Here is a 24,253-nt window from a genome sequence, read left to right as displayed (position 1 = left end):
CCGGGCGCGGCGGCGGCGGTAAAGGAGCACGGCGACGAGGAGAAGGAAGACGAGGAGGAGATGGCACACGCGGGGCCCGCACGTGGAGGCCGGCACGGGGGCGCGGGCAGGGCCGGCTGCTGAGACGCGCTGCTGCCCCCCGCGCGGGCACCGCGGCTTCAATGGCGCCATCGCCCAGGACCAGCAGCCGGCAAGATGCGACCGCCCTGCCCAGCATGTCCTCAACTTTTTGGGCGTTCATGATCCTGGCCAGCCTGCTCATCGCTTACTGCAGTGAGTACCGTGCACCGGGGCCCCACTCGGGCCTCGGGTCCCCGGGCCGGCCCCTGCCCCGGCGGGGCGCCCCGCGTCGGTGCAGAGTTGCGAGTGCGTGGCGCGCGGTCCCGGGTCTTGGCCGCTGCTCCGCTGGCCCGCGAGGGCTGGGTGCAGGCGGCTCCTGGTTCCAGGCACTCCGCTGCCGGGCGCATCAGCCCGAGCGTGCTCCCGCGGACTCGCCAACAGGGCCGGCGTCAGGCCCAGGCCAGCACGGCGCGTCCCTGCGCGGGGGTGCCCACTGCCCGCCTTGTGGTCGCCACTCTGGCCCAGGCTGGCGACCGAGCGGAACTGCGCGCGCTGAGCTTCCCGCCGGCGACACTCCCTCCGGGGACTTGTGGGGACGCAGCAGCCGAGCCCAAGCGGGACTCCTCAGGCAGGAGCGCGGCTTGGGTGCCAACGCGTGGCGGAGCTTCTTGCCTTTCTGAGAAGCGGGCTCGCCAGATGCTTTCTGTAAAAGGAGAAGTAAGGGGACGGATGCCACTGGAGGGAAGGGTCCGCTACCGCTGTGAGGGTGGTTTGGAGGAATGAATTGGCGACCCAGTGGGTCTGGCAAGGGCTGCGGAGGGAGGTGCGGGCTGATCGGTGCCTGGCAAGGGGCGCTGGAGCTGGGCTGGACTGGGAGCAGGATGGTGAGTGGTGGTAGGTCGCATCTGGGAAACGATTATCTGAGTCCTGTATGTACAGACTTGGGGCTGATGTGGGGTGGGGAGGCATTGTCCTGCCTGGTGCCTAGTGTCTGGTGCCTGTTGGTAACTGGTGGGGTGGGTGGAGGTTGGTTAGCGTCCCGGGCACAGGCTTCATCAGGGACCGGAGCTTGCCTGGGTACTGGCTCCTGCCTTCCTGTCTCTGTGGGAAGGAAGAACTAGTGCCAGGGAACACCTGTCATGGAAAATTGCCTGAGGAGAGGGTGGGGGTTGATGAGAAAATATGGATTCTTTACAAAATTAAATTAAATTAAAATAAAATTAAAGGCCATCACCAAGCGATTCCTCCCACTTCCCCCAGTCATTACCAGAACCTCGGGTCTCTGAGCTCCCAATTCCAGCTCCTCCTGTCTCTGAAATGGGATTGCAGGAGCTTTGGAGACTCAAGTTATGGCTAAATTTGTCGCCAGAGTCCTGGGACAACGCTGCCTTGGGAATAGCTCAACCCCCAGCATGAAGTTGTCTTAAGAGAGATTCGATTAGGCCCAGAGCAGGAATTGTCCCAGTTGTTTCAAGCCGTCTGTGTCCCCCCAGTGTTGCTGTGGCACCTTCCACTGGGGTTCAGCAAGCAAGAGGCTTAGTGCTGGCAGTGTTCTAACCTGGTTGCCCTAGCTGCCCTAGGAAAGGAGTACCATGGTGTGAGCCACCAGAGAGTGCCCACTGCTTAGCCTTCTGCAGCCTACTGGCTGCTTTCAGGGGCTACCCAGGTACCTCTGAGGCTTGATTCCTTAGCGATACAGGAGGAGTTAAAGACAGGTAAACTCAAGAGCTGGACAGGGGCTGTCAGATAACAGTTCTGGTGCTATCCCAGGGGTGGCACATTCATATGTGTGCGCGTGTGTGTGTGTGTGTGTGTGTGTGTGTGTGTGTGTGTTGGGGGAGGGGGCATGGGGGGAGCTGAAATCGGGAGCTGGCAGTACTTCCTGGGCAGGTTCTGGTAACAGTATCCTTGGGTTAGCATGAGAGCCCAGAGCTACAGACTGGGTCAATAGAGGCAGCTCTACACATGGGAAAAGGACAGATATCCACTAGTGACCTCATCACTCGGCACTTCAGGGTACCACCAAGCTGTACCTCGTATCCACTCCCAGCCTCTGTCCCTTGTATTCTAGACCTCAGCGTGAATCAAAATTTACCCTTACCTCTTCATCCTGTCGGCTTGCCCCTTGATCTGACTGGAGGGAAGGAGCCTCATAGACGCAGAGAAAGGACAGGGCCTGCTGTACACGTCTCCGTCTTTATTTCTCTGTCTTTATTTCTCGGCTACCAGGGCAATTGGTAAGAATCTTATCCAGATGAACAGAAGTCTTCAGCAGCCACATTTTGCCTGTTGTTGCCATTTCCACATAATGGAATAATTGACAATGAGCTAACGTTTTTTTAGACACACCCCATTACACCAGAAATGCAGTTGGAGAAATTAAAACATTGCTCTAAAATACAAAATAACATCGTAATAATTTATAGCTGAGAACTGCAATCCTGGGGGGAAAGAATATTTCGTTTTTCTTAGAATCGATAATGCATAGGAAATGATAATTGAATAGTTCCCGTGATTTCCAGCCTCTCGTTCAACATATCTGGGTTGAAGGATAGTTAGCATCCTTGTGTGCAAGATGTTTCAGTAAAGGATTTTTTTTTTACCCTAACCATCTTTTTGCTACAGAGCAGATACATTTGGAAGCTGGTGTCCATCTTTTGGGGCTCAGGGATGTTGCCTATAGTGTGTATATTTCTCTGTTACACACATGGTGCTCACTTCGTGGCACTAATCGGAGGAAACTGGATTATTTCCTGGCCTGGTTCCTGTTGGGGGATTCAACTGCTCTTGCCCATTGGATGTCCTTTGCTATGTGCTTGAGATTCATATTAAGGAGGTGGGCTCCACCCTCTGGCTAGAGAAAGACCTGCAGTCCACCAATTAGGATGGTTGCTATGGTGACTCAGCCTTGTCATTTTCAGGGATTGGGGAAGAATTGCCAGGAAAAGCAGAGAGAGAGAGAGAGAGAGAGAGAGAGAGAGAGAGAACAGGGCCCCTATGAGGCTGTTTTTTAAAATGGGTGCTCTGTTTCGTGTGTGCTAAAAATGTTACTTACAAAGTCCACTTCATAAACCAGCACTCAGCGTGTTTACCAAGGGCTCTCGGTAAAGTTAGATGTTGTGAGAAGGGAAAAGTGCTTTATTCTGGGCTTGGGAAACTCCTCAGACTGTGGCTTAGAAGGGGCTGAAATGATTGAATTGCTCCAGCTTGTGGAGCAGGAAGGTCAGCTAGCCAGACGCCGTTGTTGAATGAAGGAAGTACCAAGGGCTAGTGTACTGTGTGCCAGGCTCACAGCTAAGCGTTCTTCTTTCCACACTGGCTTGCGGTCTATTGGAGATAATAACAGCTAGGAGTATGGAGAAAATGATGAGACTTGTGACACCCGAGCCTTGACTTGGATTCTTGCGAGCCGTGTTCAGTTCCGGAATATAGGAGACTTCTCTAGCATAGATGGCAAGTTTCGCCTTCAGAGCCGCGTGGTGGACAGACGCTCCTGGCATGTAAATGCTGGAAGAACGGCCTCGTTTCAGAGGACTGGGGAGTCCTGTGCAGGAGAGGCATTGGGGCTGCCTGCTTAGCATACATTTTTTTTTTCAAATAAATCCTGCTAAAATTGAATTGTGCCGTTCAGTTAAATCTCATGGCTGCAGCTGCACATAGAAGAAATTACAAACAAGTTTTGAATTGTTTTTAATCCATTAGAATACTAACCGAGCGTAGACACTTTGCTGGTCCCCAACATGCATTTCCTCTACAAATACAATTTGTGGCATATTTAGTGGCGATGACAATGTACTGTATTCCTGCTGATCAAATGTGTTTTCTAGAGTTCTCAAAGAGGTAATATTGAAAATACCAGAGGCTTCAAAGAAATGATGTCTTTTAGGAGTCAGTTGGGGTCTCTCTCTCTCTCTCTCTCTCTCTCTCTCTCTGTCTGTCTGTCTGTCTGTCTCTCTCTCTCTGTCTCTCTCTCTTTGATGAATGTCTGGCTTGAAATGTGCTGTTTCTTTCAGCCACATAATATAATGGTAAACGGCTTTCCCTGACTGCGTTTAGAGCCCAGGAAGAAGGAAGCAGAGGCATTTTGCCTTCTCTGAGGGTTTTCTGTTTATAGACCTGCAAGAGGCAACTTGGATTTGACTATCCATCTCCTTTTCAGAGCCAGGGCTGCTCCTGGACAGAGGGTCTCAACCACTTCTGCCCTTCCCCCAGCCTCTCCTTGGGGCCGCTTACACCAATGTCTACTGCCTGCTTTACACTTTCACACTGGGCTGGCTTCTTTCTCCCATCAGCTGTGAGTTATCTGGACCTCAGTGAGGTCAGAGGCAGCGGGAACCAGGAGAGAGCTTGACAACGGGAACCAGACACAAAGGAGCTTGACTAGACAACACTCCTCCCTGTTAAATTCCCAGCCCTGACCCTGCCTCTACACTCAGGGCATAAAATATGTAGATCAACTTTGGTAGTGTGAAAGTACTTTCAGGTGACTTTATAGACGCAATTATGGGGAAACGTTACGATAATGGCACAGTAGACGAGGGGAGAAAAAGCAAAACATTAAAATCCCCATTTCTTTATATAGCTCGGCAGCTGCCTCTTTAGAAGACCTCATTTTTGCTTTAAAACTTGGTGTGCTGGAGTTAATGACCTCTACAGAGTGCAACCTGTCACCTAGGGCTTTGCTGATGCCCCGCCCCTGAGATCGCCCAGGGCTACACCCTGGCTAGCATCTAGGCATGGCTGACGAGATTTCTCAGGTGCTTCTAATGTGTGTTGCCGCTACTGGCTCAAGGCCTGTGAGGACCCACTGAGGCTCCTCCTTCCTTCTTAAAGGCTCACTTGCCATTACCAGAACTTCTGAACTGCCCCAGGGGTTTCTGTGAGCTGGGGTTTCTATGCAGGCCACTGGCATCCCCTGAATGTCACTGACCCCACTGCTCCAGAGTGCACCAACTAAATGAAGCAGCAGCTGGTGGGAGCTGTCCTGGAGCTGAACTATGGGTCAGGGCGCAGGCTTAGCATTGGCAGGGAGTCTGGGTGACTTCCTGGCCCTCTGTCATGCAGAGAGCTTGGTGAAGGGCTGGAGTGCTTTGTAATACCCACTTCTTAAAATTGGTGGCAGAGAAAAGAGGGCACCCCCTGTACCTATAAGGAGGTAAGTGGGGCTCCTTGGGGATCTTACCTTCTCACATCCTGGGAAGGCTTGGCAGACTCTGCCATTAAGGATGGTGAATGGCAGGAAGGACTCCTGTGTCACTTTGTGGTTGGTCTCCCCTTTGCAAAGACCTGTCCCTGGACTCACCTTCCAGGCTTCACAAGGGGAGCCAGAGTGGTAGGTGAAGCTGGAGGCGGAGCCTCTGGCCTGTGCGGTTGGTGTGTGCTGGGGCGCTTCAGCCCTGTGCCAGGCTGTGAAGGAAGGAGTAGACGAGATGACTGCTGTCCTAGCGCTGACATTACTATTGGAAGGAAGGCAGTTGACACAGAGGAAGGACTGGAGAGAGTTGGCAGAGGCCAGCTGTGTTCTGCACTCTCTATAGCCCTTGGACTGTCTCCCCTCACTGCCCACCCAGCACTGGGCATAGAGGTGCTTTCCCATCCACCTTGTGGTGAGCCAGTGGCTTCTCAGAGTCTGCCTGTTTGGGCTTTGTTTGCAGAGTGAGAGATGGCTATGACAAGCAGATGGGGCAATCCAGCCCTCAGGGTCCCTGATATCAAGAGAACTGTCACAAGGAATAGACTGTCCAGATTGAAGAACTAGTTGATCATGGCTCTGGGGCATGGGGAATGGGGCATGGGTGCTGTTCTCTGAATGCATATGAAACAAAACACAGACTGCTCAGCCTATACTCCTGATGAGGAAGGAGAATCTGATTCCAAGTTCAAGGTCAACCCAGACAACTTGTGGAGATCCTGACTCAGAATAAAAAGATAAAGAGGTCTAGGGGTTCACGTTTCGGTGGGGGAGCGTTTGCTTAGCATGCACAAGGCCCCTATTTCTGTCTCTCCATTGCAGAGAAAAGCCCCAAACCACAAAGAAGCCAACCCCTATGTAGACTTTGACAAGCTGCTTGTGTTTGTCTTTCTTGCTGTGGAAGACAGACAGACAGACAGACAGACAGACACCACACACACACAGAGCCACCCACTGCTACTCACCCAGTCTCACCCTGGAGCCTGAGTCTGCTTGCTAAGTTTGTCTGAGTCTGTCTGTATCCATTGCAATCTTGGGATGCAGAGATTCAGGATGTGAGTTGCTGGTCTACCTGATTATGGGTCTCAGCTCCTTCTCAGCTAGCCATGTCTATCAATTCACTATGGGCCTAGAGCTCCCCATCAAGTGGCCCCACTCACAGGAAGCTTTGCCTGTTAGTTCCTGAGGCTGTGTCCCTCTCCGCTCCCCAGTTTCTCCAAACAACTCTTCCTCCTTTATGCTTGGGGTCAACCTTCCTCTGTGTAGAAAGAATAAGCAGTATTTTTCCTGGAATAATGCAGGTGATCACTGCCTTCTGCCTATGTTCACAGTGATAGAAAATTCCAGAAAAGGTGGCGTTTCTACCTTACCACAGCTGGTAACCTGGAGGGAAGTGATTGAAATTGCTGGATGGTCCTGGGTCAGCATCAGCTGTTTGTTATCTTTCTATGACTGGGAAGGGCCGAGAGGACTGGGTGACAGTGTTGATAAGTGATGTCTCTGTAGAGAACGGAATTTGGCTGCAGGACTAGAGGTGATGCTGAAGAGCAGCAATGGGACCTGGGGACAGGGGTGGACATGGCAAGAGTCTGGAGACTGAAAACAGGCCCTGGCTGGAGCAGAGAGCCATTTCCTTCTGCAAAGAGACAAAGCCGTTCAGATCCCTGAAGACCCTCGGTTCTGCGTTCTGACAGTTTTATTGAAAAGAAAGCAAACAGTGGCATTCCTGACCTGTGCTCACTCTTTTAAAAAGGGTGCCTGGGAGTAGAGGGGGCTTCTCAGGATGCTGAGACAGAAGGCTCTCCACCCTCGGGTGAGTTCCTCGTTTGCTTCACTCTCAATCAGCATTTTCTTGACTTCTCTTCTCTTTGCTCCTTTCTAACTCTGGGCCAGTTTCTCATGGGCACCATAGGCACCTGGACCATCTCAGTGCATTGGAGGACATGAACAGTACCCCCCTCCACACACACACACACACACACACACACACACACACACACACACACTCACACTGCCATATTCCCCTTTCCCAGTTGTGATGACCAAAGCTGGCCCCAGCCACTTACTTGCCTCTTAGAGACTGAACTGGATGCTCTTGAGTTTCCTGCCCGTGGGTCCCCAGTGGACGAGAATGTGGAGGCATCTCTCAGCTTGGAGAATTGAGACTTTGGGCTTCTGGACCACTGACAAGGGGGTGAGGTTTGCATCCCTTCTGAGCTGCATAGCCTGTCGGTGATCCGAGGATGTCCCACTGCAAGGACCCAGTCGGGCTTCCCCCTGCCCAGAAGGCTTGTGTGGGCTTTGTGGATGCTGTGAGGCCTCTTGCTGGCTGCCGGTACTGTTGGAACCACTTCCTGCGGCAGGGAAGGTGTCTCCACAAGTTCCCACAGCTGCTGTTTTCCAGAGCTGGGACCAGCGCGTTTTGAAGGTGGCTTGCAGCCTCCTCTTCGAGGCTTCATTTTCTGTGTCTATCACACATGAAACCGTAGTGCTGATGGTGATGAAGCCATTTAGCGGCAATCAAACATCCCGGGTCCAGCGTAGCAGCAGAGGCGCCCATCAGCCCCTTTTCATCCACCCACTTTCTCAATTATGCTCGTCTCTCTCAGAGGAGGCAGCCCAGTTCCCGCGTGTGATTTCAGTGTTCTGAGGGTGTCAAGAGCCCTTGCTTTTCTCTGTGGGAAGTTCTGCTCCTGCTTGCTGCGGCTTGGCTGCTTCGTTTTAGTGTCTGGGAAGCTGTGGCCTGAAACTGTACGTTGTGGGCATGGAGAGTATGTGTGGTTCTGTTCCAGTCTGCCCCTTCTCTAGGCCCTGGCCACTCTGCCCTGGTTAAGTGCAGGCTCCCTCAGACGCTCTGCGGGGACTCAGTCCCATTTATGCCTGAGTATCTTCTCTCTGCCAAGATGCTCTTTTCTTATGGGCACTTGGCTTGGGATTTCTGTGTTTCTGTATCTCAAAGATAAACATGACCCTTTCTGGTTTCTTATTATACGTAGGATGGCCACGAGTGCCCCATGGGAGAACTGAGATGTGTGTTCTGGTGTGGTGGTCAGTAGTGAGCATGCGCATGCACACACACACACTCACTCACTCACAGTGACCCTTATCCCCCATATCATTGGATGGAATTGCACATCCTGGCTTTCCCTCCTTGATAGTGTATACTAAACAAAATCTGTCCTTTGGGTCTCTAACCTCAGTAACCTTTGAAGACCCCAGGTTGATAGAACAAGAGGGGACAAAGGCTAGACTGTTCTTATAGACTCCTCAAGGTTCATTCATTAATCTGTCCTTCACCCAGTAAGGAAAGGAACTGTAAGTGTGGACCAACAAAGGCGACAATGAGAGCCAGTGAGGAGATGGTAGAGATGGACCCCTGGGGCTCTTGACCCTTGGCACTAGGCCTTCCATGGTCAGCGTCACTTCCTGCTACTTGTGTGACTTTAGTGCATGTCACACTCCAAGCAAGAGTCTACCTCTCTTCTTTGGGTCCTGGTTCGCCTGCTTGGAATGGATGGTGATCACTGACCGCCAGGGCTGGGGTTTTACCATGCGTGGATTGGAGCTGTCTCACTTGGGCCTATGGAGCCTGTGTTGGCTGCCTCAGAATAAAGCTGGAAGGCCACAGCATGAAGCCACAAGCCCCCTTGTACTCTGACATTCTCCCTTGTCATTGACTAACATGAGGCTATAGTGACAACTGCTTACTTTTGGCCTTAACTATGTAACCTATGGGGATGTACCTGCCATTCCCTCAGGGAAGCTGGCACATTTCCCAATGAACATTTCTGCTGTGTTTCGCTTTGATGATCCAAATGAACTCCAGAGGACATGGTAGGTGTCTGGACCCTGGGCATACGCTGATCACCAAGGTTGAGGCTGAGGTGGGCAAGCCTGGAGAACTGGTGGTGGCTGGCTGGATTATGAGCTCTGTGCCTGCAAGATTGGGATGTGAGTCATAGAGCTCTCCGCTGGTTCTTATCTACCCTTCGCTACCTCTTTGACAGCAGTATACAATGACATACCTCAGAACCTACCTAGGGGCTTCCTTGTGCCCCCAAAGATGTGGGAAGCCAGGAGAAGCCTGAGCTTGTATGTACAGGCTGAGGTGTGTCTGGTGCCTGAAGCATTTGCAGTGAGAAGAATTGCTCGGGTGAGAGATGCTTAAGTTCATACTGGGGATAGCCCAGAAAGTCAGCCTCGTTGTTACCTTGTTAAAAGATGGCTCTTTCCTTCAGTGGCACTGTCCCCTGTCTCCTGCACTTTGCCATTTCCTTACCCCAGGTCAGCCAACCTATTGTCTCAGAACAGCTGACCCACACCCTGCACTCATCTTGTCCTTTATTCAACCCTGCAGAGGCCTAAGACAGGTGCGGCTACAGCTCCTGCCTGAGCTGCCGCCCCTCCCTGTTCAGCCCCTCTTCCCTGTGGCCACAGAACTCACTAGCATTTGGCTCCTTAGAGAGTCTTGGTTGAACTGAAGAAAGTCTTCTGTTCTGGGCATAGCCAGTCTTCACTCTCAGAGGAGCTCAGGTCTGGCCCCTGCCTGTGAGGGCAAATGCAAGGTCTGTGTTGTGTGGCACAGGGTTCCCAGTGCATCTTTCTGCCCTTCAGCTCTCTGTTCTGTGGGAGATAGGAGGACAGCCATGTCTGCTACTCTCAGGGAGCTCCCGTTTCCAGGCAGCTTAACCCCCAGCACGGGCTTTAGTGTGGAGAGAGAGGGCGTTAAAGGTGGAGGGACTTTCAGGGTGAGCTGGCCTCACAGTCTTGTCTCTGCCACTGAATCTTCTTAGAAACACAGTGTTTGTCTGGTGGGAGGTGCTTTCCTGCTAGCCCCTCTCTGAAGCCTCCATTAGACTCAGGGCGAGGCTGTAGATGGGCTGTGCTGACTGCCTGTTAGAAATGTAGATAAACAATGCTGATGGTGCTTCTGGCCTCTATCTGGAAGCTCCCACAAGTTCCAGAACGTCTGATGAAGTGGGGTGATGGGAACTAAGTTCATCGAGGAGCCCAGAAGGGAGTACTTTCTCTATTGTCAGAGACTCCTCTCTGTCTCTCTGTCTCTGTCTCTGTCTCTGTCTGTCTCTGTCTCTGTCTGTCTCTGTCTCTGTCTGTCTCTGTCTCTCTCTGTGTGTGTGTGTGTGTGTGGTGTGTTTGTGTGTGTGCATGCCAGAGAAGGGTGGAATATTTCCTGATTCTTTCCGTTCACCTTTCAGGCATCCTAGCCACCATGCCTGGTTCCTACACACCATACCCCAGCTGGTAGATGGCTTCAGAGGGATTTCTCAAGAAACAGAATAGAAGTGATACAGTTGTAGGTTCTAGGGTCTGGGGACTTTGGGAGACCCTGTTAATTTCACCAAATGGCCTCACCTGCCATATCTTTTAGATCTTGAGCTTCAAGTGGGAGGGACCATTAACCCTCCTAGGCCTCTCCTAGTCTCATCACTGATAGCCATGACCCAAGATCTCTCTTCTGAAGGTCAGGAAGGCCCACGCCTCTGCTTTGTCCACCAATTTCTTTATTCATATCAGAAGCCACTGGGTAGCAGGACAACAGAAGGCCTGATTGACCTGAGAACAGATTTTAAAACCCTGTTAATGTCCTCAACTGCTATGAAACATCCAGGCTGAACCAGAGAGCAATAGATGTGGCTTGTCGTGTTTCTGCCGTGCATTTGATTATGTTGAACACCCTAGTGAGCCAGTTTAGAGGAATCACGGAGCCTGGAGCCTGAACCTGGGTGGCTCATTTTAGGGAATATTGGAGCGGTCTTTGGAGGTCTCTAGAGGCTCCTCCCTGTGCTAGTTTTTATCAGATAAAATGCTAAAAGCTCCAAAGGATTCTTAAATGCTGTGTGGCCTCGTGCTAGTGGCCTTCCAGCCAGAAAGATACTTTTACCCTGCTTGAAATTGCTCCTCTCCTGTAGCATTTTGCTACGTGATGGCATATCCTAAATAAAGTGAAATGGATTCATTAATTGGTGCTAATTTATGTTTCTCGGCTCCGGTGCTCCAGTGGCTGAAAGAGCCAGGCAGAGTCATCTGTAGCCTGCTGCAGAGCTGTTCTCACCGTTTTTGCCCTTTTCCTCGTGGGCTCATTGCTGGGAAGGAGCCGCTGCCTCCGTGTAGGGAGATGAGTAGGAGGCGCCCCCTGGGTCCAACCGATCTTCCCCATCTTTGAGGGCCATGGGGCACTTGGCCTGGGCAAAACTATCAGCTTCTCTGGGACTGATAATGTGTTAGAATTCTAACCTTGGTGAGACACCTTTGGGTCTGAAACTCCACGTGAAGCTAAGTGTTTGGAAACTCGTGTGATAGACCCCCCAAGACAGGTGTTGTCCCCCTGGAAACCTGGGGAACCCACTGGAACTGATTCTTAATGGGGACTTGGGGCTTGGCTGCTGGAGCTGTTGTAGATAGTGACCCTGGAGAAGTGTGTGAAGGCCAGGGCTTGGAGTCCTGAGCTCCCTGGACTAAGAAAAACTCTTAAGAAGTGAGTCCACGTACTGAGGCTTTGGAATTGTGTAGCCGGCAGGCTCGATGCCTCTAGCATTTTTCCTCTTTCGAAACAACTACTGTCCCATTGAGAGGTGGTGTTTCTCTGAGGAGACCACAGTTTCGTCTGAATCCATGCTTTTCCTGAGCATAGCAACATACTTCTCTTGCTTGCCTCCCCCCCCCCCCCGATGTTCCAGAATGGAGCAGAAGCCATTTGTAAAGTCACTCTGAAAGCCTCCGACTCTTCAGTGAGCATCAGGGCATCCACAGGGCTGTCATCACAGTGACACCTGAACAAATCCCAGTCACAGACCTCTCCTCAGGTGGCCATGTGGTTTCTCTGGAATTCAGAAGTAGCCAGGATGTTATGGGAAATGAGAACATGTCGGTGTCAGGTAACCTTGAGCACATGGGAGGGACAATGGCTCTGGAGGACAAATCCAGGACTGGCTGATCCTATGCTGGGCAAAATCATAGTGCAGGTGGAAGGAACCAGCCTGCCCATGCCTTCTCTACTCTTTGCATGTGAAATGTATGTTATAACTAAACAAACATGAATTAAGCACACAAAAAAATCCTGAACTTTCTCATAAAGGACCCTCAAGGTGCCTGTCAGTATTCAACTGTTTTTGGGAAATGTGACTCACAGGTTCCCTGTCTCACCTGGCACCAGTTCCCCACCGGTTGGGGAAGCTGGATTTGCTTTCTGCAGTGTCCTTACCTGGATTTCTGCCTGGCTTGTTTGTACATGGGAATCTCTGTTAACTGTGCACTGCCACCTTGAAGCCTGAGGACCTATGGGGCAGACTTTCTGAAAATGTTAAGCTAGTACCCACACTCTGAGGCTGTGTGTACCTGCTCCTTACTTAACACCAAAGCAGTAGCAAGTACCCGTGCCAGATCCTTCACCAGGAGCTCACAGAGATCGTTGGCCTGTGGAATACCTCTTGGAAGAAGTGGCAGCTGCCACCTGATGGTGGAGCGTGAGGTGGGGTTTGAAGAGAAATGGATTGGATCAATAGAGAAGTCCATTTCCCTCTGATGAAGGACAGGAGTGTGACAAAGACCTTGAGAGAGGGGCAGCTTGGCTAGTGTGGTGTGATGTGGGGCTTGGGGGTCTCTGAGCTCACCTTGCCTAAGCAGAAATCCCTGAGAAGCCCTGGCTCCCCAGGAAGACTTACAGTCCCTTCGATCCTTTCTGTGCCCTTCTTTTCTCGTTATAAAACATTTGTTAGCTGTAGATGGTGTGGGATTTCCACAGCACACAAAAGGCTAAGAATCCTCAGTGTTCTTCATGTTCAGAAAAGCCAGAGCCTCTCCACCCCACAGTGTGGTGTGCCAGTGCAAGGTGATGGCTGATTGGCTGTGTCCCCTCTGGTGGGCCATGGGCCATGTGACTCAGCAAGAAACATTGGCACTGGTTAGCTGACAGGTACTTGCAGTTCCTGAGAGAAAGCCTGTTGTAGACAGTCCACCCATTTGCTGCTGCATCTTCCAGAAGGCATTGTTGGGCCTTTTGAAGTCTCAGGACACACTTCACCTCTAATGCCATGTGTTGGACCAAAGAATACTGTCTGACAATATGGCCATGTGCAAGGCGTGTCATGGTTTGAGCCAGCTTCACTGTCTTGGCACTATCTTAATCCCCAGGGAGCCACCCATCCTCACCAGAATCCTTTGTTTTCAGCAAGCACATGCGTTTTAAATTCCTTATTGCAAACAGATGGTACCAGCCACTGTATGTATTTTGCTGCAGTGACCCTCCCAGGGAGAGGCCAGACTCACGAATCTCCTTTCTACACACAGAGAAGCAGAGGGTCATCGAGAAACACTGTGGTGCCCTTTTACCTCCGTGTTCAGAGCTCTCACCTCCAGATCAGGCTATGTAGTGTGAATTGCTTCCTGCCCATGGAGAGCTGGGTGCTCACTACTCTTGGTTGCTTCACTGAGCTATTTGACGCTCTACAAAAGATTCCCCATTTTCTTCTATGGTTCTTGGCGCTAGGTGAGCTGTGGAGACTACCACATCATGTCTCTGTGCTTAGCAGGGTAGGGAGCCATGCCCGCCTGGGATAGGGCAGGCACTAGGGCAGGTGTGCTGTTCAGAAGAAGCCATATTTGGGGCAGGGTGGAGAAGGAGGTGGGAGGTGACTAGCTAATTGGGTGGAACAGGCTAGATCCTGACTTTGGAAAGATAATGGGGTACCAATCTGGCTTTTCTGGAAAGTTCTCTATTGTCCCTTCCTGGGGCTAGTGGAGGGCTAAGGAGACTTCAAACAGCATTCAAATGTGGAGGCATTAGCCAGGGACCTTGTCTTTTTAAGAGGGAGCTACTTCTGCAGTAGGCTTCTGGAAGTAGCCCCCTTCCACCCTGTATGCTCTCCAGCCAGGCATGGATGGACTCTTGGGCATGTTCTGGCCTCAGAACCCTAACTTCTAATGATGCTATGAACGCTGTGTCCTGGGCTGTGGCTCTCCAGAGGTGGTAATTTTGTCTTGGTAGTGCCATGGGCCAGTGACCCTCAGAGTGGACTGGGAGTGCTGCCATAGTGAACCATGTTGACTTTAGTAAAACTGGGTGGCATCAGGAGAAAGATGTGTCAACACGGGCAGAGATCCTTTACCACTCCACACATCCTGGACTCCCAGACACCAGGGACTTGAAGGAAGCTCTCTGGCATAGTGGGACTCCTCTTTCTCAGGGTTTGGCTTTTGGGGGGCCAGGCTTTAGCCCTAGCCTTATCTGCAGTGGCCATGAGCTGTGTGAGAGGGCTTTCCCACTGGCCTCAGTATGTTCATCCTGAACCTTCAGTGTAGAGACGACTGTGTATTGTCTCTGGAGCCCTGACACTGGGCCCCAGGCCACATTCATGTTCTTAGTCTCAGTTCCTCTCTCTCAAGCTGCCGTTTCTTGCACTCAGAGCCTTAGGTGGTTGGGAAGGCCATCCTGTCATTATAGACAAGGAAACTGAGGCTAGAGAGGTAGGTGCCTCTTAGATTCAGCTGGGCCTTAAGCGAGGACTTGGCCAGACATCAGGGCTGCCTCTCTTAGAGACACCCAAGTTCATAGCTCGTAGCCTGAACTGGAAGTGGGAGCCAAGGTGCCCAGGAGAGGGGAGATGGAGCCAGCAGTGCTGAGAGCAAGAAGATGGGCAACTGGAGGCTGTGCAGTCCCCTGGCGTTCCAGGGGTGAGTGAGTCAAGGTTGGTGAATCCCAGAATCTATCTCCCGTTTCCTACCCTGTTAAGCTGTTGCCTCAGCAGTGGCTCTACCATTGTTCTGTGTAAGTTCAGGAACCATTGCTTCTAGAAATGATGTTGTTTCTGGTGATTATAGCCTTAGGACGTCAGTGGAAAGCATCATGGAAATGTAGTCCTTGATTACAGTGGTACATTCTAGAGTGGAGACTGCAAGACCTGGGAATCTGCAGAGATACAGTTCCAGAGATACAGACTGACTGTCCCCATGAGTGTTCCTTGTAAAGTGAGGCAGGAAGACCCTTACTCCTGGAAGCTAGCCTGGACTCCCTACCTCATCACTAAGTCCTCTGGCTGCAGGAGCAGCTAGAGAAGAGCTGGTGATGCTGAGAGATGCCCCAGAGATGTCAGACTGTGTGTGGCTAGAGATTGGCAGCTGTCCTTCCAACATCCAAAGCACTTAAGCTCCAAGAAAGTATTGGCCATACTCCTTCCTCCCTCCTCCTCTGGTGTGGTGCTCCCAGGAGTTTCTGGCCTTTGTCAATGTTTTATGTTAAAGAAAAGTCTGTCTGGTGATACCAAGTAGTATCCAGATTGGCCCAAACCAAGACGGTTGTGTGGCTGTAGGTGTTGGCAAGTCCTAACCTGGATGACCCTAGGGCTTGTGGTATATGTTGTCACCAAACTACAACCTACCACTCACCCACACCTCAGCCCTTAGTGCTCACACACCAGCGTCTGGGTCCCTCCACCAGGTAGAAAGCCCAGCCTGACCTGGCACACCACAGGCCCGCCTTTGGTGCCCCTACTTGGTTTGTCTCCTGGCACATGACATTGGGAAAACCTCCGCTTCCCAGGAAGGAATGCGCAACAGCCACTGTCACCTCTCTTCCCCACTTCTTGTCTTCCCCACTGGTGCCTGAATTGAGGCCACCATGTTAGTTTTGCATTGCGGTGACAAAAGGCAGGACAATATACTTTAAGGAGACATTCATTTCAGCGCATGTCTTCAATGATCTCAGGCCCATGACCTTTGTCCCTCGAGGCAGAGCCATATATGTCATAGCCGGAAGTGTGTTAGAAGCTTCCTATGTCGTGGAAGACAGGAAGCAGAGAGGCAGAGGAAGAGAGGAGGGATCAGGTGTAATCTTCACAGGCATATTCCTGGTGACCTACTTCCTTAATCACCCAAAAATTCCATCTTGTAATGACCCCATCTCAGAAACGATCCACTGATTAGCCCAGTCACCTCAGGATCCAACCACTTCCCAAAGCCCAACATCTGGTTACTATGCCCCCAGCACATCAGCCTGTGGGGACTTTGAATATTTTAACCTCAGCATGTACCCCCACACCCCCAGCCTGAATACTATATTACAGGGTGTGACTTCTCACAGAGCAGAGAGAGCAAGGTTGATAGCCTTCAATCAACACCATATTCCCAAGCTGCAAAGTATCTCTTCATTCCTATTTTACAGCCACCCCTTCTTTGGTTCCATCAGGCAAGCCTTGTAGATAGGCCCAGAAACCTTGTGGCAAAGCACTTACACCTTGCCATGGCGAAGAAAGGAAACTTTATTTGTGCTTCAGTTGCTGTTATAAGGAGGCTCTGCCTGCCTCAGGGAGCCAGGGACAGCCTAAGAGTTGGGGCCTGGCATGTGGGTGCTACATCTCCCCTGTTCAGGTAAAGTCAGGTCTCTATGGCTAAGGGGCACCTGACAGTTACAGGTATTGAGTGGTCTCAGAGAGAGAGAACAGCATTCATGAGCATCCTTAGGTTGGTGGCCAAGCCCTGGATCCCAGGACACAGAGAAGCTGGGGGGGCTTCAGGGAGGTGATGCCTAGGAAGGAAGCCAGGACTCGGGCTGTGATCTGGAGAAAGTGGCCCCCACAAACTGTATGTCCTGTGTCTCTGTGTTTGTGAAGCCCATCTGCAGATCATCTGGCAGACCCAAGCAGCAAGGTGATGGGAGCCTGTTGAGGTGCCCCGTGGGAGGGTCTGCCTCGCTGTGAGTGATGTGTGTAGAAGAATCCCTATCCCTCTTGTTTCTTGGCCACACTACAGTATAGAATAATGTCCTTCACTGTGCTTACAGACAAGCAGTCATTTCCAGGGGACTTTTAAGTAGAATTAAAGGCTAATAAAATCTGAAACTAAGAGTCCCTGGGTGCAGACTGGCAGGGAGACCAGAAGGTAGGCCAGGGGCCAGCCTGTGCTCAGTCTTGCTGCCGGGCCAGTGCAGCATCTCTCAGCAAGCACTGTCTCCTAACACAGTGCTATCCGTACACAGGGGACTTCTGAGAGAGGGAGCAGTTTGGGGCCTGGGTCTCCTCAGGGCTAGCATCCACCTAGCAACGTGCTTGCAGAGAGACTATGTCCCGTTGGTTCAGGTTGTATTTTCAGTGACAGGGATGGCTTTGCTTCTGGGCAGCATCCAATGCCAGCTATAGGAATAGGGAAATTGTGGGATCGAGAGGGTGTAACACACTCGTTCCTCCTTCAGCATGGCCACTGTGAACTTCCTGAGACTCTGGTTCACTCTGGTGCAGGCTGCCTCCCTGAGTTGGTATGACTCGTGTCTGCTGTGTGCCCTGGTAGCCCGGCCTTGGGTCGGGTGCACAAAGAGTGACCCATGTATTGCTTGTTCCCTGGAGACTCCCATATGCTCTGAATGTGGCCCTTCAGTAACGCTGATGACTTTTAGAGAACTCTGGGCTGTCCCATGTGTTGGGAGCAGAGTGTCTGTTAAGATGAAGCTGGAGCTGTCTATTGGGAATCAGTACAATGACCTCAGCTTGGGTGAGATTTCTCAGTTGCCTAAGAGGACAAGGAGAAAAGAAAAGGACTGGGCTCCTTTCCGGTTCTTAGAGCCTTTCATGGATTTTTGTGAGACAGTCCCGTGTGTGTGTGTTTTCTCTTTGTCTCTCTAGGATGCTCACTCACTATCCTGAGGCCAGTTGCTGTGCGGTACAGTGGAAGGAGGCAGGGCATGGCAATCTAGTGCTGGCCCACTAACTGCCACCCATCCCCCTGTGCGAATGGACGAAATGCGCACATGCTCCCCCGAAATTCCACACTGAGAAATTTTCATCTGAATTAATGTAACAATAAGTTTCTGCAGGCTGCGGCAGTGGGCACTGGAAAATGAAATGACACCTTCTTGGCACCTCACGTTGGTGAGTAGGCCAACTGATTATTTTTATATTACAATGCCCAGGCATTGTCAAATTGATTAATAAATTCGCCGAAGAGCCGTTAACTCTTAATAAATTTAATTTTGGTATTGGGGGGTGACTTTGTTATGACCTTTGAGCCTTGACACCCTGTGTGGGTGTCAGCATGGGTTTCCTGTCCTGTGGACTGGCCACAGGCTTTTCTCCAGACTTGCTTAAATGCAGGGAGAGTTTCCATTAGCTGTGTTCCAGTAGACATGGTCTTAGGTGTCCTGAGGTGACATGGGGTGTCCCTTGCAGTTTTCTTTGATAGCTGCTGTGTTGAGTTCTTTGGAAGGCAAAGCAGAAAAGGAAATGTCCACTGGTCACATGACTTTGCAATTCTGTCCACATGCAATGGTCTTTACATGACTCATAGTGTCCCAGAGTATTAAAGTCACAGTCCCAGGACTGTCGTTTTGGGCTGACCCTTTTGTGCCACTCAGTAGTCCATGTCTAATCTCAAAACTGCAAGGCTTCTGCTTTCATTGTCACTTTGACGATAAAACCATAATGGCCCAATTTTGGGTGAACCATAGACCTCCCTTCCAGGCCAAACTCTGGTAGTGACCTTTCTGCAGAATTAGGTGGCCATTATGCAACTGCGGCGTCAGGCAGGTCCCAGCAAGGGTCAGTAAGTAGATCCCTGTCCCAAGTCTTTGTTGCCCTGCCCTCTTGGCCACGCCCACTCAGCCAATCACCTGGACTCACAGCCCAGGGTTCCTCACTCCTTCTGCCTGTCCCATCCTCCCTCCGGCTCACCTCCGTACCACCCTGGTTTTCCTTTCCTCCTGGACTCTCTCAAGGTCACTGCTGACCTTTCAATAGCCAATTCCAAGGCCTCTCTGTAGGGCCTCACCCCTTCCAGGCCTAGGGCTTGCTTCTCTTACTGTGTCCCTGAACCAGGCCAGTACTCCATGGATGCATACCCATGGCACATCCTGAATGTCCTACCAGCAGCAACTGAGATTGCCTTGCCTTCTGATTCTGTGGGAGCTTCTTCCCTGGAGGACTGGGAGTTTGACCTTGGAACCAGCACAGAAATAGGATATTCTACGGCAAGCCCCTCAGGCGTCTCTGTGGATGACAGAAGGTGTAGGGCAGTGGTCATGTAAATCCCAGTAGAGGAGAGGACATCTGGAGCCACACTTCGGACAGAAATTGTCATTTCAACCCGATGGGTGACTTTGTGGGCTCCCTACCTGAACGCCAACCAGGGCCATCTGATCATCCCTCTGTCGTTGTGGACAGGTGTTCCTCCTCCACGCGGGCTCAGCATACAGGTTCCACCCTGCCAGGTCAGAGGGAAACCGAGTTGCCTATCCTCTGGGCCTCTATTTACCTCATGCCATTGCCCAGCAGCACCGCCACCCAGCCACCCCCAGCCTTGACTTCTTATCGGTCAGGAGAAAGAAACACAGTGACATAGGGCTTCCCAGTCCGCCTTCTGATTGGCCCCACAACGTTCCTGCCGTTAACTTTATGGCGCACTACCCAAGGCCTAATTAAACCAGATGGCGGTGAAACCCGAGTAGAAGCACAGAGCCACTTTTACATTTAAGTTGATCAAAATTACTCAGAATGGCATATGCTGGTGGAGATTGAGAATTTTTTAACTACATATTAACGGCCTCGCTTAATACTCTCCTGCAGAGCTCAGTATAGCCAGGGCCCATGGCACCACGCACTTCACATTGTCCCATCCCTGTCACCCAGCCGCATGGTCGTGGTGTAATTTAAGCGAGTGGGATATTCTCCACAGACATCCCCAGAGCATCCTGGGACATGACTGCTGAGCAGAATGGGAACATGCGCCCCTCCAACACCTGTCAGTGCTGGGGGTGCCACCAAAAAGGCCATATTCCTGATGATGGGACACTGTGACTTTGCGGAGTGAAGCCCACTGACTTCAAGCCTTTGCAGAGCTTTGTTGAGGTCAGGGGCTGGGGACTGCAACTGTGCTGAAGCTCACCGTGTCTCCCATGTCAGATGGAGGACTTCCTGTGGTTTGATTGCTGGGCCCACGTTGGAATTTACCTTCTAGGTAGAGTTTCTCTCCCAGCCTGGGGAAGTGTGGTTGCCTGTCTAGGCTTGGTCAACCCAGAAGATAGCCCCCACCCCCGACACTTACAGAGAGATCATGCTGCTCCTATAACCTCACTGGGTTGGGTTTATTTGATATGAATTTCTCCTAGTGCAACTCACTACGACCACATGCTTTCTAGAAGCATTTGGTCTAGACATTCCCTGTGTGACCATGACAAGTCTTCAAATGTCCTCCTTACCACCCCCCCCCAAAGAAAACTGTGCTGTGAGATGGTCACCCCTCTGTCCCTCTGCCCTAGAAACCCCAGGGGTTGCAAGTTTTATGAGAGAGACCCCCCTAGATCTGGCATGTGGGACTCTACCAAATGCCCCTCCCTCCATGTATAGCTGGAAAACTAGCTAGTCTCTGACTGGTATGTGTCTATATGTGTGGGGCTGGGAGTTACTTTACTCTCAGGCAAAAGGCTCCCAAGGTGCCTCATCTTCCAGACCTGCAGTTCTTTCCGAGATAGGCTTTTTTGGCTGGTTGACAGGGTGTCTGTATCCGTGTTGTTTATACCAGTAGGTGCCGAGGGGAGGCAGGAACTTTAGATCTCAGGCTGCAGAGAGGTGTGCTATGGTATGCTGCCTGTGGTGGGTGTTAATGGAAGCAGCTTATTCAACTCCTTCCAGGCCCTCTGCTCTGCCCTTCCCCCTCCCAGACTTCTGAGCCCTCTGAGACCCATAGCGTGAATCTGGATCTGAGAGGATGTCCCAGAAGCCAACTCAGGCTGGGCCCAGGCCTAGAGCATGCTCAATGCTGACTAGGAAGCTTGTGTCTGCTCTCTCCAGCACACACACACAGACAAAGACACACACACACACACACACCACACACACACACACACACACACACACACACCTGGGACCACTGGCTTGGTGCTGTGAGCTATCACAGGTTTTGAACTGTGTCCCAGGAAGAAAGCGAGCCTATACTCAGGGAGCTTCAGAACATAGTCCAATTTCTGCTGTCTTGTCCTGCTGCTGACTCCCTGTCCCAATGTCCAGAGTCTACGATGAAGCCAGATGGTTATTTCCAGGGCCAGACTCTCTGCTTGGGTGCCCGAGAGGCCTACTCTCTCCCCTATCCCTTCCTTCTGTGTGTTCCTCCCCCTGCTGTCCTCCTGGGCAAGCGAGATGGGGGTGAATGCTGGCAAAGGCCTGCCCTGTTTTCCAGTCCAGTGACACTGGCATGTGACAGTACGGGGTAGTCCCATGAAAAGCCCCTTTGTCTCCTCTCACTAATTAAGAAATAGCAGCAGGCCTCAAGGGAGCCGGGGCCCGAGTCCTTTCTGGATGCCAGCTCTGGTCCTAGGGCTAAGCAGCACAACCAGTTATAGACTTCACGGAAGACCCCAGCTCTAGCTCACACCTTCTTGATATTCAGTGCATCCTGCGTAGGTCTATAAGATATTTTGATTCTTCGGGGGGAGAGGGAGTCATGGAGTGAAATAATGCTGGGGACCATCAGAAAATTTGCCACCCAGGACAGACCTGGGCTCTTCCTTATCTGTCACTGAGCCTGGGTCTCAGTCCACATATCTAAACAGGGAGCAGTAGCCTCTGGGCCTCACTGTGATGAGACAGAGAGGTAGGTAGAAGAGCTGTCAGCATTGGACCCAGGACCTCTGGATGCTTAGCCACAACTCCCCCCATCTGGCAAGTCATCTCTTAGAGAATGGGGTATGGTGTCCTCCCATCTTCTCTTGTGTATCAGGTTCTATATACAGCCCAGAGAAAAAAGCCATGACTCACAGTGGACCTCATATGTTCCCCCGTGGCTGGATACACCCCCAACCTGTATCACAGACATAGCTGTATTTCCTAGAGCTGGGCTCGGGCTTGGTGGAGCTCCTGATGGAAAACTAGGTCCTCCAGTAAAAAAGGAACTTCTCAGGGACATGATGACATTAAGCAGGCCTCTGGCCTCTGGTTGAGTTTCCCACACTTGGAAGGAGACAGCCATGCTGGGACAGGCAGATGTTGTTTGTCTCCCACTCTTTACCCTCCAGAAATCTGGGCACACCCACAAGCAGGACAGGCAGGAGAGCAGACCTTTCTCAGTGCGACAGGGTGCCGGTTCCCACCAACACATATCCCTGCAGAGGGAGGACCTGTGGTCCACAGGGCAGGCCAACCACTCTACCCGCTCCTCCTAGACCCCGTGCCAGTAGCAGCCTCCAATAGCTGACCCCAAGCAGGGAGCCATAGGGAAGTTTAAATTTGAAAATTAACATGGAATCAAAAGAGACAGAGTAATTTTTCATTCTGCTTGAGAGGTTATTTGCTTTCTCAACCGATGCTTAGTATACTGATACATGATGTCAAAAGGTAAATGATTTTAAACCAGATTCAATTTAAATTTCATTACATATTTGTAAGAGATAGGGGCTCCAAGAATCCCTCGCCTTCTCCTTGAGCATCTTTCAGTTTTAATAACTCCGGTGCCTAATACCCTAATCTATTTATTACACAACCATGAAGAGGGGCCCACTCCTAGGGAGCTGACTTCACATGCCTCTGAAAAGGCCTTGTCTCTGAGGTGACCCCAATACTGGGGGTCAGGGGAACTCTCCTGCCGGCGAGCCCATCACCTCACTGGTCCTGGCGATGCATGTGTCACTCCAGCTGAATAGGGAAACATCTTCCACAAAAGCAGACTTGGGTGTGATGCCTTCACCAATGCAGACTGGAGCTTGTGAAATGGCGCAGTGGAAAAAGTGTACCTCTGAGCCTGGCGACCCGAGTTCAGTCCCTGGATCCCATGTAACAGAGGGAGAGAAAAGACTTTAGTGTGTTAAACTTTGAACTTTGTGTGTGCCGTGGCTTGTGCACTCACACAGCACATTTAATAATGACACAAAAGATCAAAACATGTAAATTAAAACAAACAAAGCAGAAAGTTTGGAGCACGGTGCCCCGTGCCCTGCTATGGCAGGGACCATGAGAGGACATTGGGAAAGGCTCCTGTGATGGCTCACAGCAGGGGCAAAGATGGAGAGCTGAGAAGCTGTGTTTGAGACAATGGCGTGTAAAAGAGCATCTTTAGGGGCAGAGTAGGGGACTGTCTGACTTGGCCATGGAGGGATGAGCGAGCTGATGGTAGGTGGACGTTAGAGAGGGCATCTGAGGATCAGAGACAACCAGGGAGCCTGGGAGAGGTCAAGGGTGGATTTCAAGCAGGTAGTTTTCCCTCCTATTTCCAGAATGTGCCAATACACTTCCTGTCACTCCTGGCATTAGGTCTGGAGATATTCCACCACCGAGACCCAGTATTGTTTTCAGACTGTGGCATCTAACCATCCCTCTGGCTGGGAGTGGGAAGGACCTAGAACTAGGCCTGGGTGGAGACACTGGAGTGCCATTCCCCAGAAATGTTTGTCTGTGTGGAGCTACATGCATGAGTGCAGGGGTGGAATTTCCTTTTGAAATTTAGTGCTGGGTACGTCTTCCCAGTCGAGCCCCAAGAGTGCAGGATCCAGGCACCGGAAGAGCTACAGAGTTTCCTCTGCCTTCTCCCTGCTCCTGCTTCTGGTTTTACTTTCCCAGCAGGGTGCTGCTTTTACGTGCACATCTGGGCACTTTTAACAAACAAAGCCAGCACCCTTGGGGAGTCCTCTCCGATTCTGGGCTTTTTTTCTTCCTCAAAGAGTCGGGAAAGGAAGGTTCCAGATCACAGCCCAGAGACCCTTGGGTTCGGTAGGCGCACTCCTGCCAGGCCTAGAGCAGGCTTCTTCTCTGACTTTTAGCTCTCCTTTATGCCTGCCTCCTCTCCTTCTCTCCCGCTCCCCGCAATGTTGATGATCTTGTTTGTTCCCGGTGCCACTCGGAAAAAGCACAAGATAATCACCCCGACATTAGTCATCATTAAGCTGGTGATAAAAACAACACAAAACAAAAAAAAAAATCTCAAGCGCTCTTTCCAGGATGGGCGTTGTGTCTGCAATGAATGGTGTTTATTACGAATGTGGGTTTGAGGTATCCATCACGGCCAGAGGCACCCAGA

General features: G+C 51.3%; 1 protein-coding gene across 2 annotated transcripts in view; it reads left to right on the top strand.

Annotated features, from left to right (window-relative positions):
• The first annotated feature begins 6 nt into the window (after positions 1-6).
• The window catches only part of Fam19a5 (family with sequence similarity 19 member A5, C-C motif chemokine like), a 199,840-nt gene continuing 175,593 nt past the window's right edge, over positions 7-24,253 (top strand). For both annotated transcript variants that reach the window (XM_005354383.2, XM_026782405.1), the window contains exon 1: positions 7-273. In XM_005354383.2, the coding sequence (XP_005354440.1) occupies positions 162-273 (112 nt within the window). In that variant the 5' untranslated portion in view covers positions 7-161. The remainder of the gene's footprint in view (positions 274-24,253) is intronic.

Source organism: Microtus ochrogaster, chromosome 15 (genome assembly GCF_000317375.1).
Source record: "Microtus ochrogaster isolate Prairie Vole_2 chromosome 15, MicOch1.0, whole genome shotgun sequence".
NCBI lineage: Eukaryota > Metazoa > Chordata > Mammalia > Rodentia > Cricetidae > Microtus > Microtus ochrogaster.
The sequence above is the reverse complement of the archived record's forward strand: the minus strand, read 5'-3'. Positions and strand labels throughout refer to the sequence as shown.